Source organism: Elephantulus edwardii, unplaced genomic scaffold, assembly GCF_000299155.1.
Source record: "Elephantulus edwardii isolate Elephantulus edwardi_28Jun2011 unplaced genomic scaffold, EleEdw1.0 scaffold00233, whole genome shotgun sequence".
Classification (NCBI taxonomy): Eukaryota; Metazoa; Chordata; class Mammalia; order Macroscelidea; family Macroscelididae; genus Elephantulus; species Elephantulus edwardii.
Window position 1 is genome coordinate 558,526 of NW_006399983.1, and position 14,683 is coordinate 573,208.

The 14,683-nt window shown below is 40.0% G+C and overlaps 1 protein-coding gene across 1 annotated transcript in view; it reads right to left on the bottom strand.

Moving 5' to 3' along the window:
• Positions 1–14,683, bottom strand: part of FBXW10 (F-box and WD repeat domain containing 10) — a 101,310-nt gene that overhangs the window by 52,334 nt on the left and 34,293 nt on the right. Inside the window, exon 7 of the mRNA XM_006898572.1 lies at positions 11,913–12,195. Within this exon, the coding sequence (XP_006898634.1) occupies positions 11,913–12,195 (283 nt within the window). The remainder of the gene's footprint in view (positions 1–11,912; positions 12,196–14,683) is intronic.

Consider the following 14,683-nt stretch of genomic DNA (forward strand, 5'->3'; position numbering starts at 1 on the left):
GGTGGATTGATTCAGTGACTGGGGTAATCGGGATGGGTGTGTCAGAGGTAATGAGATTGGCACAGGATAGAGCATGGTTTAGGGCTGTTGTACATAGGGTCGCTATGAGTCACAAATGACTCGACGGCACATAACAACAACTACAACAAAGCACTTTGAAAACCTATACTCAAACAAATATGGATGATAGAATGAGAGGTGATGCCTTTGAGCTTTGGTGCTGGAGAAGAGTATTAAATATACCATGGACTGCTAGAAGAACAGACAAGTTCACCTTGAGAGTGTGAAGCCAGACTGCTCCTTGGAGGCAAGGATTCTGAAGCTCTGTTTGACATAGTTTGGACAAGGCAGGATCAGTCCTTGGAGAGAGACTTCATGTTTGGGAGGGTAGAGGAAGACCCTCGATGAGATGGATTGATTCAGTGACTGGGGTAATGGGTATAGGCATGTCGGAGACTTTAAGATTGGCAAGGGATAGAACAGGGTTTAGAGCTGTTGTACATAGGTTCGCTATGAGTCGCAAGGGACTCAATGGCACATAAGAACAACAACAACAGAGGAAATGTACACATTTTTAGACACTCAGTACCTATCTAAAATAACACAAAAGTGGAAAATTGTAACAGATTCATCTCAAAAAGAAATTGAACAGGTCATAAAAGTACTACCAACCAAAACCAATCCTGCTGTAGGTAGCTTCACCACTAAATTCTACAAAACATTCAAAGGCCAGAAACCCATTCTACTCACACTATTTCTGAACACAGAAAAAGATTAAATACTCTTGATTCATTATATGAGGTATAACCTGATACTAGTCAGGAAAAGACACCAATTCTGAAAATCATTTTAGGCCGATATCTTTCATGAATATGGATGCAAAAATTCTCAACAAAATCCGAGCCATAGAATTCAACATCACTTTTTAAAAAAATCAGTCATCATAATCAAGTGGAGTTCATAAGAGATATACAAGGATGGTTCAACATAAGAAAAACATCCAGTGTTATCTACTATATCAATAAAACAAAAGAACCACATGATCTTATTTATTGATGCAGAAAAAGCACTGGACAAAATTCAACACCCATTCCTGACAGGAACATCGAACAAAATAGTAAGAAAAGGAAACTGCCCCAACATAATAAAGTTGCTGTTGCTCTAACTGTGTGCCCTAGAGCTGACTATGACTCATAGTGACCCTATAAACAATGACTCTGAATGCTGACCTATCCTGTGCCACCCTCAACATATCTGATATACTCGAGCCATTGCCACAGTCACTGTGTTAATTGATTTTGTTGAGTGTCTTCCTCTCTTACATTGACCCTCCACCTTTCTAAGAATGATGTCTTGTTCCAAGGTCTAGCATCTCTGAACAAGATGCCCAAAGCATGTGAGACAAACTTCACCATCCTTGCCTTTAAGAAACACCCTGGTTGCACTTTCTTCGTATTTGTTTGTTATTTTTTGAAGTCCACGCAGTACTCTTCTCCAACACCACAGTTTAAAGGCATAGATTATTCTTCTGTCATCCTCACTCATTGCTCAACTTTCAGATATATAGCAAGTAGCAGAAAAGACTATGGCTGGAATCAGATGCATCTTGGTCTTTAAACTGACATTATTGCTCTTTAGCACTTTGGAGAGATCTTTGACAGCAGATTTTCCCAGTGCAACACATATTTTGATTTCCAAGTAAGCAAATAGTTGAAAATTTCAATCTTTCCTCCATCTTTCATGATGTTGCCTATTGGCCCAGTGGTGAGAATTTTTGTCTTCTTGGTGTTGAGATGCAATCCATATAGAATGATATCTACATAGGGTAGGTTGCTGATGAAGCTTCCTCCAATCTTGATGCCAACTTCTTCATAAAGTCCAACTTCTTGAATGATTTGCTTAGCAAACAGATTGAGTAGGTATGGAGAAGGGATACAGCCCTGATACACATAATTTTTAAGTTTTAAACTATGCCATGTTCTCTTGCTTTATTTAGATAAAGCAATGACCAATGACCAAAATTACTCTCAATAGAAAGAAATTAAATGTATTTTACTGGTGACCAAATACCAGATAATGATATCATTTCTTAAAAACTTTATTCAATATAGTATTGGAAGTCCTAGTTAGAGCAATAAGAAAAGATAAAGTATCCAGGTTGGCAAAGAGGAAGTAAAACTACCTCTATTTGCAGATTATATGATTCAATATCTAGAAAGTCCTAAAGACTCAGCAAGAAAATTATGGGAAGTAGTTAGACAATTCATCAAATTGGCAAAGTACAAAGTCAACATATAAAAATCAGTTTGATTTCTCTACAGTAACAAAGGGAATTCTTAAAAGGAAGAAAAAGAATACTATTTATAACAGCCACACAAAATATTAAATACTTAGGAATAAATCAAGCCATTGATACAAAAGACCTATGCAAAGAAAACTCCAAAACACTTTTACAAGAAACAATACCAAGTCTACATAAATGGAAAAATATATTCTCATATGCTCATGGATGGGAAGACTCAAAATTGTGAAAATGTCAATACTACCAAAAACTACACTGAGGGAGAAATACAATCAATCTCCTCTCACACAATTTATACCCTCAGAAATCCAATGAAGTATCATAGGTTCTGATTCAATGTATGTGGTTTTGAGTTGATCAAAAGCAATTTATATGTATAATGTTATCCCATAAGATCTCATAAACCTTAGTCAAAGAGAGGAAAAAGTAATCAACAACTTTATGTGGAAAGGACACCTAGGGTAAACAATGCACTACTGAAGAAGAAAACCAAAGTAGAAAACATTAAATTTCTGACCTCAAAACTTACTACATAGTCATGGCAATCAAAATACTGTGCTACTGGTATAGTAAAAAATACAAAAATCCCAAACAACTATGAGATATCATCTCATTCCAGTAAGAATAGCAAAATTTCATAGAACAGCAAGCAATAAATGCTGGCGAGGTTGTGAAGAAACTGGAACCCTTATTCACTGTTGGTGGAAGTGTAAAGTGGTGCAACCACTGTGGAAGGAGAGATGGCGCTTTCTCAAAAAGTTGCAAATAGAGATACCATTTAACCCAGCAATTCCACTACTGGGAATATATCTCAAAGAGACCATAATTGACATCCAAGCAGATATATGCACACCCATGTTTATAGTGGCTTTGTTCACAATAGCAAGGAGTTGGAAACACCTAAATGCCCATCAACAAATGAATGGATAGAGAAGCTCTTGTATACTCACATAATGGAATAATACTATGTTGCATTGAAAAACAAGGAACTTATGCAATATTATTCAAAATGGGTGACCCTGGAGGACATTATGCTGAGTGAAATATCTCAGTCACAAAAAGACAAATGCTGCATAGTGCCACTGTTGTAAAACAGGACTGACAGGGTTAGGGGGAGACTGAGAAAGATGGGGTAAATAATGTAGACTGCATTGAAACAGATGAGGGAGAAAACGGTTTAAAAGGGATATGTGATTAGGTATTATTGTAATGACACGAGTCCAGAATGAAGGCTGCATAGTGGGATGGACCTGGTGGGAGGGATTGTAAAACAATGAAAGAATTTTTCTTTTACTTTTCAAAGAGAAGAGTGTACTGAGGTGGGGAGGGGTGGGCAGGGAGAAAAGTGCAACAATGAATGAATGGAAATCCAAAGTCTGTAAATTTTCATTAGAATTAATAATAATTTTTAAAAAGCAAAAAAAATACAAAAATTAGTGAAATACACTTGAAAACCCAGAAATAAACCCATGTGGACACAACCTTGCTTGCAGAAAGTGAGGACTGGATATGTTTGCTGCAGAAGATCAAAGACTACAAATTTTATTATTAGTTGCATCATTACATCAAGGAGACAAAAATCCTCATCACTGAACTGGTAAGCAGCATCATGATAGAAAGAGAAAAGATTGTAATTGTCAACAATTTCATCTTACCTGGGTCTTCAATTAACACCCTTGGTACCTACCAGCAGTCAGGAGATCAGGAGACATATTACACTGGGCAAGTCCCCTGTCATTGGATTTCTCCAAATTACTGAGGAACAACAATGTCCATTTGAAAACTAAGGTGTACTTGATTCAGGTCATGGTCTTCCCAATCATTTGCTATGCTTCTAAGAGCTAGACAACAAGGGTGACAGAAGAAGACTTGATGCCTCTGAGCTGTGGTATTGGAGAAGAGTACTGACTATCCCATGGACTGCCAAAAGAACAAATATGCCTTGGAGAAAGTACAGCCAGAATGTTCATTGGAGGAAAAGATGACAAAGCTTTGTCTCACATACTTTGACCATGTTTCTAGGAGAGGTTACTCCTTGGACAGGGATATCATGCTTGAAAAAATGAAAGGTCAGTGAAAGAGAAGAAACCCTCCATGAGATGGACTGACACAGTGACTGCAGCAATGGGCTCAAGTGTGTCAGAGATGATTAGGATGGTGCAGGATAGGACAGGGTTCAGATCTGTTAGCCACAGGGTCACTACAAGCCATAATCAACTTAGTGGTAACCAACAATAACAAACCTGTGGACAACTGATCTTTGATAAAGATATCAAATACATCAAATAGAAAAAATAAATGATACTGGCAAACTAGATATTTATTTGCAGAAAATAGAAACAAAGTCAACAACTCAACCATAAACAAAAACTAGTTCAAGATAGAGCAAGGACGTGGGTCTAAAACCCCAAATTATAAAGATCGTTAAAGAAAAAAATTGAGACAAACCTAATTAGAAGCCATAGTCTATGTCATAAATACACTAATAAATATAAAAATACACAATCATCAGAACATAAACAAGATAATTTGGACCTTACAAAATTAAATCCTTATGTATATCAAAAAGTTTCTCAAAAAAATAACAATTTTACAGATTGCAGAAAAATTTTTTCAGTGACATATTTGATAAGTAGTTATCTCTAAAATTTGGAGAAAACTCCATACCTCAATAAATTAAAGACTAATAACTCCATTTAATGATGGGCAGAAGATAGGAAAAGACATGTCAAAAAAGAGGGTTTTCAGATAACCAACAAACACATTTAGAAATTTGCAAGATCATTAGCCATTAAAAACCTCACTGCCGTCTAGCGCATTTTGACTCATAGCAACCTTCCACTCATTTCCCCACACTTTGAATTCTCATAAAGGGAAAATACCTATTTTTCTCCCTCAGAAGCACTTGTGGGTTCAAACAGCTGGAGGTCAAGGACATCAAGGGAAGCAACAGAACTCACTAGGGACAAGGCAACCAGAACACTCTCTTTCACTATTGTTATTGTTGTTGTGTGCTGTAGAAACCGACTGGTAGCTGAGTCTCCAGTCATAGGTTTTCAGACACTGTAAGCTGCACAGAATTGACCCATCTCACTGTCATGGAGCCACTAGTGGATTCGAACTTGCTGCCTCTGGGTTAGCAGTGCAACTCCTTATGACTAGGCCAACAGAGCTTCCTCATCAACTGTTGTTGTTAGGTATCCACGAATCAAGTATGATTCATAGCAACCTGCACTGAGCAAATCTGCTGTCAGGGACCACTCCAAAATACTTAAGCACAATGATGTCATCTTAAAGACTAAGATGTGCCTGGTTCAGGTCATGGTCTTTTCGATAACCTGCCATGCTTCTGAGAGCTCGAGAGTGAATAAGGATGACAAAAGAAGAATTGATGCTTTTGAGTTACTGTGCTGGAGAAGAGTACTGGGTGTCCATCAACTACCAAAAGAATATACAGACAGGTCTTAGAAAAAGTACAGACAGAGTGCTCCTTGGAGGCAAAGACGATGAAGCTCACTCCATGTCTTATCAGCTATTGTTGTCGTGTAAAGTTGAATGGGTACTGACTCATAGCTGACCCTCCAGTGGGTCTTCAGAGGCAGTTGATCACATGGGAGGAGATTGCCCGTCCTTCTACTGTGGAGCAGCTGGCAGATTTGGAATTACAGCACAGCTTCTTACCACTAGGCCACAAGTGCTCCTTCTTAGAGAGGTGCAAATCAAAACAACAGTGAGCTATGAGCTTACTCCAGCGAACCAGTAAAAGTTCAATAAGGCAGTAATCAACAAATGCTGATGAGGGGTGTGGAGAGATTGGAACTCTCGTTCTTTGCTTGTGAGGATCTTAAATAGTGCAGCCACTATGGAAAGTAGTTTGACATTTCCTTAAAAAGTTGAAAATGGAAATATGACTTGATGCAGAAATCCCACCACAAAGTAAATATCCTAAAGAAATAAAAACAATCACACACACACATACACATTCTAAAGTAACTTTAAATATTGCACTGGAGTGCCAAAAAGCCAAAGCAAAGGGAAGAAATCAAGATATTAAGGAGTTGAACAGAAGATTCCAGAGGTCAGCACGGGAGGATAAAGTAAAATATTACAATGAAATGTGCAGAGAGCTAGAGTCAGAAAATCAAAAGGGCTGAACTCAGCATTTCTTAAGCTGAAGGAACTGAAGAACAAATTCAAACCTTGAGTGGCTGTACTTAAGGATACTTTGAGCAGAGTATTAAATGATCAAGGCAGCATTAAAATAAGATGCAAAAAGTATGCAGAGTCATTGTACCAAAAAGAATTGGTGGACACAGAAGAATTTCATGAAACAACATATGGCAAGAGCCTGTAGTGATGAAGGAATATGTTCAAGCTTCTCTGAAATAATTGGCAAAAAAACAAGGCCCCAGGAATTGATGGCATACAGATTGACATATTTCAACCAACAGACGCTGCCCTGGATGTGCTCATCAAGTTGTGTCAAGAAATCTGGAGGACAAGCACCTGGCCAACTGACTGGAAGACATCTATATTTGTTCCCATTCCAAAGAAAGTTGAACCAACAGAGTGTGGAAATTATCAAACAGTATCATTAATATCACATGCAAGCAAGATTCTGCTGAAGATTATCCAAAAAAGATTGGAACAGTACATCAACAAAGAACTACCAGAAGTGCAGGCTGGATTTAGAAGAGGTCGTGGCATTAGGGATATTATAGCTAATGTCAGATGGATATTGGCTGAAAGCAGAGAGTAACAGAGGGATGTCTTTCTGTGTTTCATTGGTTATGCAAAGACATTTCACTGTGTGGATCACAACAAACTGTGGCTGGCTCTGAGAAGAATGGGAATCCCAGAACACTTGATTGTGCTTATGCAAAACCTATACTTGGGCCAGGAGACAGTCATCAGAACAGAACAAGGAAACACTGCATGGTTCAAAATTGGGAAGGGTGTGCATCAAGGATGTGTCTTATCTTCATATCTTTTCGAACTATATGCAGGACATATTATCTGGGAGGCTGGGCTCTATGAGGAGAAATGTGGCATCAGGATTGGATGTAGACTCATCAACAATCTGCGTTATGCAGATGACACAACCCTGCTTGCTGAAACTAAGGAGGACCTGAAGTATTTGCTGCAGAAGGTCAAGGACTGAAGCCTTCACTATGGGTTGAAGCTCAACATCAAGAAAACATAGATTCTCACCACTGGACTGATTGGCAGCATCATGATAGATGATTAAGAGATTGAGATTGTTTACAGCTTCAGTTTGCTTGGCTCTACAATCAACACTCTTGGTACTAGCAGCCAGGAAATTATAAGATAAATTGTACTGGGAAAGTCTGCTGTTGCTGTCAGAGACCTCTCCAAAATACTGAAGCACAACAATGTTATTCTGGAAACTAAGGTGCACCTGATACAGGCCATGGTCTTTGCAATCACTTGTTATGCATCAGAGAGCTGGACAAGGACTAGGGATGATAGAAGGAGAGTTGATGCCTTTGAGCTGTGGTGCTGGAGAGGAGTATTGAATATACAATGACCTGCTAGAAGAACAAACAAGTCATCCTGGAGAGAGTGAAGCCAGGCTGTTCCCTGGAGGCAAGGATTCTGAAGCTTCATCTAACATACTCTGGAGATGCTTCAAGGTGGGACTAGTCCTTGGAGAGGGATGTCATGCTTGGGAGGGTGGAGAGACAGTGCAGGAGAGGAAGACCCTTGATGAGATGGATTGATTCAGTCACTAAGGTAATGGGGATAGGCGTGCCGGAGACAATAAGATTGGCAAGGGATAGAGGAGGGTACAGGTCTCTTGTACATAGGGTTTCTATGAGTCTCAGCCAACTCGATGGCACATAAAACACATAACAACAACAATACACACACAGACACACACATCCCTATGTTCACTGTGAAGGAGTAGCATCCACTTCCTAAACGACATTCTCTGGAAACTCCATGATCTTCGAGAAATAATAGTTATAGAAAGGCTTCAGGTCTTTTGTTCATAGGGTCACTATGAGTAGTGCTCAACTTGGCATCAATCAACAACAACATGCTCATTGTCACATTATTCACAATCACAAAGATATAGAAGCAACCCAAATGTTCAACAATGAATGAAAAGATCAAGAAATCATGATACATTCAGACAACGGAGTACTGTGTAACACTGAAAAACAATAAAGGACTCATGAAATGCTGCATAATATGGATGAGTCTAGAGGAAATTATGTCAACAAAAATAAATCTATCACCAAAGGACAATTGTAGTATAAGATCACTATTATAAAACACTAAAGAAAGATTTACACAAAGACAGAATCATCCTTGCATTGTTACCATGGAGGTTTAAATGAGTAAAAATTAAGAAATAGATACTAAACACTAAAACAGGGAAGGGAAAGGCAATACAGAAGAAGTGGATAATCAGGTATTGTGGGTATTGTAATTAATGTTATAAAAATTGTTTATGAATGGCTAGTTGAAAAACCAAAATGCTTTGTAAACTCAAGAGACAATTTTAAAGAGAGGGAAATCAAACTACATATTGCATTGGCAGATCTGCTGCACAGAACACAAGCATTCTAGTACAGAAAAAAAATGAATTTTAAAAAAAGACCTCTTTCTTTTTAAAGTGTTAAATTATTTAAGCACTTGGTTGAGGATGCATAAAACTGAAATACCGTGGCTCTAAAAAGCAGCTCGGAAAGGAAGGGGAGTAAAAATTAATAAATAGATAATGTTGTCGTTGTTGTGTTCTGTCTGTCATATCAAAACTGACCCATAGCTGACCCACTGGCCGGTTTTCAGAGGCAGTTAATTGCATGGGAGGAGAATGTCCATCCTTCTCCAGTGGAGCAATTGGTGGATTCGAAATCTATGGCTTTGGGATTTCAGCACAGCTTCTTTTCATTAGGCCACCAGTGCTCCCTAAATAGATAATAAACATTTCTTTTCAAAAAGAAAAACGCCTTGTGGTAGCACAATGGTTAGGGCATTTGAATGCAAGATGAAAGTTTGGCGATTCAAACCTACCAGTCACCTAGTGTGGGAAATATGTGGCTGATTGCTTCTGTAATACAGATTCTAGTCCTGGAAATCCCATGGCCCAGTTCTACTCCATCCTGTAGAGTCTCTATCAAATGGAACTGATTCCATGAGAAAACTTCTTTAAAGTGTCAAAAAGCAGTAACTTTAAGAACCTGGCCCATGCCATGGTCTTTAATGGCCTCATATCCAAATAAGAGCTGGGTAATAAATCAGGAAGATCAACTTGATGCTTTTGAATTGTGATGCTAAAGAATATTGATTGTCAGATCCATGAGCAAGTGCATCTCGGAAGAAGCACAGCCTGTGTGTGCCTTAGAAAAGAATATGGCAAACCTTCATCATATATACTTGGGCCATATTATGAGAAGGGACTAGACCCTTGAGGAGTACATCATGTGAGGCAAAGCAAGAGGTCAGTGAAAAAGAGAAACCCATCAATGAGATGGTTTGATACATTGACAGAAATGGGTTTAAATCCAGCAATGATTTTGAGGCTGGCCCAGGACTAGGCAGTGTTTTGTTAGGTTATACATGGGACCTCTGTGAGCCAAAACTTGCTTGACAGCAGCTGACTTTCAATGGCTTCCTACATTGTCTGGCTTTAAAATTCTTTTGGGCTTCATTATACCACTCATGCAGGAGAAGAATGCCCAGTCTCCTCCTGTGTAACTTACTGCCTCTGAAAACCCACTGAAGGGTAGGCTAGGGGACGGCACACAACCACAACTCAGGTCAGATTGACAGCAACAACTTGAAAGATGATTTTGGAGCCTTAGGCGTCAGTGCAATGACCCCCTAAGTTTGTGCAATAGAGGAAGGACAATTCCGAAGGGAGGTTGGGATTGGTTACATGACTTAAAGAATGTCATCAACGTCAGTGACATGTAGACACTTGGAAAAAACTGTTGAAATATGCTTTGCTGAGAGCTCAGGAGTAATAGCCCTAAGCGTGGTGTGATGCATTTCTGGTAGTTTTAATCTACCAGCAGCCACTAAGGAGAAAAATGGACAGTCTTCCTGTTAAGATGTGTAGCCTCAGAAACCCAATGGAGAGTCATGTTGAGTTGTAATCAACAGCCAGGGGGTTTGAGTTTGGGGTTTGCTATGAATACTCTCACAATAAAAACAGCAACAAAAGAAGTGAAACTTAAGAGAAAAAGGAGTTCAGACTCTGGAACTGTTTTATGTTCCTCTCGCCCAGCCTTCTCACATACCAGCTCTTACTAAACTTGTGCTTCTCCACACTGGGTTTTCCTCCCTTCGAAGGTTTCCTTTCTAATCTCTAAGGCCCTGGCTTCCCTTCCTTTTGCTTCCCTGAGGCAACTGGACAAACATTTCCAACATATTCTCATCGACATTCAAGATCTGTGATTCTCAAGATGCGATCTTTTTTTTTAGTGTGTGTGTGTGTGTGTGTGTGTGTGTGTGTGTGTGTGTGTGTGTGTGTGTACCGTCAAATAGTCAAATAGGATCTGCTGACTGGTACAGGAGGAGATTGTCCCTCCTTCTCCAGTAGAGAATCTGATAGATCTGAACCATGTGCCTCTGGGATTGCAGTACAGCTTCTTACCACTAGGCCACCAGAGCTCCCTTCAAGATGTGATCTTAAGAGAAGCAACATCAGCCTTGGCCAGGAGTTTGCTGAACAGATGTGCAAAATCCTCATCTCAGAACTGAGGAATCAGAAACCGCAGGGTAACACCTGGTCATCTGTGGGTCATCTGTGTTTTCTCGAACTCTCCGTCCGTGATTATTCTGATACAAACGAAAGCTTGAGAGCCACTGCTCTAGACATGCCCAAAGCTAGTTATCTTCAGACTTGGATGGACCCTTCCTCAGTGTTTGAATTTGAGCATGAACAAGAAAAAGGGTGGAATGAATGAATAAAGACCTGAATTTAAGCCTCAAGGCCTGGTTTCTGAACAGTGCAGCTAAATGGCAAAGCAATTTGACAGCTTCCCTCTTTATCTGTCCCATGAGCTCCTGAGTATATAAACAGTTGATGTGATTGCCTCCTAACCAGAAGTGCCTCAGGTCAGGCAATGAACTTATGAAAGATCAGCCACTGAAAATCCTACAGAACACAGTTCTACTCTAACATCCTTGGGGTCATCACGAGTCACAGTTAACTCAACAGTCACTGACTGCTTTCACTCAAGGTATTAACTCAAGTAACCCGACAGTAACTAATTACTGACTACTTGCCTTGCAAGCCAAATCCAATCCCCAAATGCTGGAGCCACACTGACAATCAGTAACCAGAGGTAGAGGACCCGCCATTTCCGCCTCGGGAACGCATAAATCCTAACTATTTCAGAGATAAAAGCTCTGTACTTTCTTCTCTAGTTGTCATTTCACAATCACACATCAAGCAATTTCTTTTTAGGTAAACAGATATGGTGTCAAGGTCAGGTATAAGAAGGGACCTTGTTGTCTTGGAAACGCTCATCATCTACCTAAGTTTGTTCCCACCTCGGGTTCCTTCACAGGTTCCCAAAGGCATGCTTTTGGATCCTAGGGGCCCTGTGGTTCCCACTGTGGCCCTGCTTACCCTCCATTGCTTTGTGCTGTTTGAGGAACAGGATTCTAACCACATTGCTGGCAGTGAGTAGTAGCCTGGGATCGCACATCTGCAGCAGCTGGAGGGTGTAATTGACCTTAGTTTCCTGGCTGCTTCTTGCAAACCAACCCAAGATTTCCTTCATCTTCAGTTCCAGGGTCTTGTCCAGTGCTTGGTTCAAGGAAGGCTTCACCCTGTTTGCTTCCCTCCTGCTGATGTGGATTCGGGATCTGCTGTAGATGAAGTCTTTCCCCTGCATGGTCTGAAGGATGTTCTGGAAATAGTTTAAAAAATGTAAGCTGTCTAATTGTTTCAGGATGCTAACTAGGAACTGTCTTTGTGACGCCTCGCTGATCCTGCAAAACCACTCTTTGGTGGAGAAGATTTTTGAGGCCAGGACACCTGTTTCATACATCTGACACATGGGAAGAGAGTCATTTCTCTTATCAAAACCAAAACAAGGGACATTGTTGAACTTCCTGTTCAGGTTTTCCATGATGCCAAGATGACAAGTTCATCCTTGACTATTAACAACTCACCAAAACTCCAGGGAAACAGGACAGACTGGTAAATACTCCGACTGAACTGAGCCGTCTCTATTGTAAACAGGCCCCGAGGGGAGAAAACAACCATAAAACGTTGTGATAGATGGAAAGCTCATTCCTCCCCCAAAAAGTGCCCTTTTGGTTGAGGTTTGCGTCCGTTGTGGTTTTCCCCCCTTTTTTCCTTCGCTGACTTCCTTGGAAACATGGCTTTACCGTAAATCTCCTAAAACTGGTACTGATAATATTGAGTCAGTTACTGTATATTATATAAAAGCTGGTAATGTCATTTCCAAAGAAACTGTACTGGTGTTAGCCTAACACAAAATTGGTATTTTCTTTATGTTCTTTGCATCCTACTAGGTTATATTACTTCTCAACATCCAGAAAACAAAAATCTTCACCACTGGACCAATAGACAACATTATTGACAGCAGAGAAAAGATTGAAGTTGTCAACAATTTCATTTTAGTTGGATCCACAATCAACACTCATGATAGCAGCAGTCAGGAATCAAAAGATGTGTTGCACTGGGGAAAACTGCTGTCAAGAATCTCTCTAAAGTTCTAAAGAGCAAGGGTGTCAGTTTAAAGACTAAGAAGCACCTTATCCAAGGCATGGTATTTTCAATTGCTTCATATGCATCTGAAAGTTGGACAATGAATAAGGATTACAACAGAAACATGATTGATGCCTTTGAATTGTGATATTGCTGAAGAGTGTGGACTCTACCACGGACTGTCAAAGAGCAAGCAAATCCATCTGAAAGAAAGTATAACTCGGGTGCTCCTTAGAGGCAAGGATGGTGAAATATCACCTCATTTAACTTTGGACATGTTCGCAGGAAGGGCTAGTCTCTGGAAAAAGGCACCATGCTGGGAAAGGTCAAAGATCAGAGAAAGAGAAGACCCTCAATGAAGTGGGTTAACACAGTGACTCCCACAGTGGGACTGAATATGACAGAGATTGTGAGGATGGGGCAGGATAGGGCAAGGTTCAAATCTGTGGTTCATGGAGTTGTTACGAATCATAGTCAGTGACAGCTGCACATAATAAAAAGAAATCAAATTCACTGCAATGTAGTCAAGTCTAACCCACAGTTCTGAGGCTACAAATCTTATGTGAAGAGACTACTTTTCTCTTGAGGACTAACTAGTGGATTCAAACAAGTGACCTTATGGTTAGCAGCCCATTACATTATTCACCATGCCACCAGGGCTCCTTGATACATGTTATTACGTGCTGTCAAGTAGGAACAGACTCATAGCTGACCCTCCAGTGGGTTTTTAGAGGCTGTAAAATTTGCACAGGAAGAGATTTCCCATCTTTCTCCTTCAGAGAAGCTGGTGGATTCTAACCCTGTTGTAGAGGGACTTCAGGCCTTTTGTTCATAGGGTCGCTATGAGTTATGCTTGACTCGAAGGCAATCAACAACAGTGGTCTTACCCACTAGGCCACTACATCTTCTTTTATACATATACATAAAATATAAAATTAGATATAAACTTCTTATGACGTTAGATTATATGATGGCTATTGCTATGAGCTTGAATATGTTTAGATTAATTTCCTTAAATCATCATAAAAATAAAATCACAAACATTTAGTATCAATATATATTATTCAACGGCTCCAGAATGATAAGCAGAAAGTTCTGCAATGAAGTACTCCTTGATGGAGAAAATGTCTCTGGGCTGGAGAATGTATTTGGGGACCTCCAGCCTCTAAAAACGGTAGCCCAACAGAGTGTGGAAATTATAAAACAATAATCGGGATGGGTGTATCAGAGACGGTGCAATTGGCACAGGACAGAGCAGAGTTTAGGTCTGTTGCACATAGGGTCGCTGAGTCGCAAGCGACTTGATGGCACATAACAACAACATCACTAATATCACACACTAGCAAAATCCTGCTGAAGATTATTCAGAAACGACCAGAACAGGACATTGACAGAGAACTATCAGAAAAATACAAGCTGGGTTTAGAAGAGGTCATGGCACCAGATATATTATTGCCAGTAACAGATTAAGTCTGTCAGAGATGATGAGATTGGCTCAGGATAGGGCAGCTTTCAGAGCTGAAGTACTTGGGATTGTTGTGAATTGCAGATTACTTGATGGCACATTGTTGTCGTTGTTATGTGCCATCGAGTCGCTTGCGACTCATAGTGACCCTATGTACAACAGCCCTAAACCCTGCTCTATCCTGTGCCAATCGCAC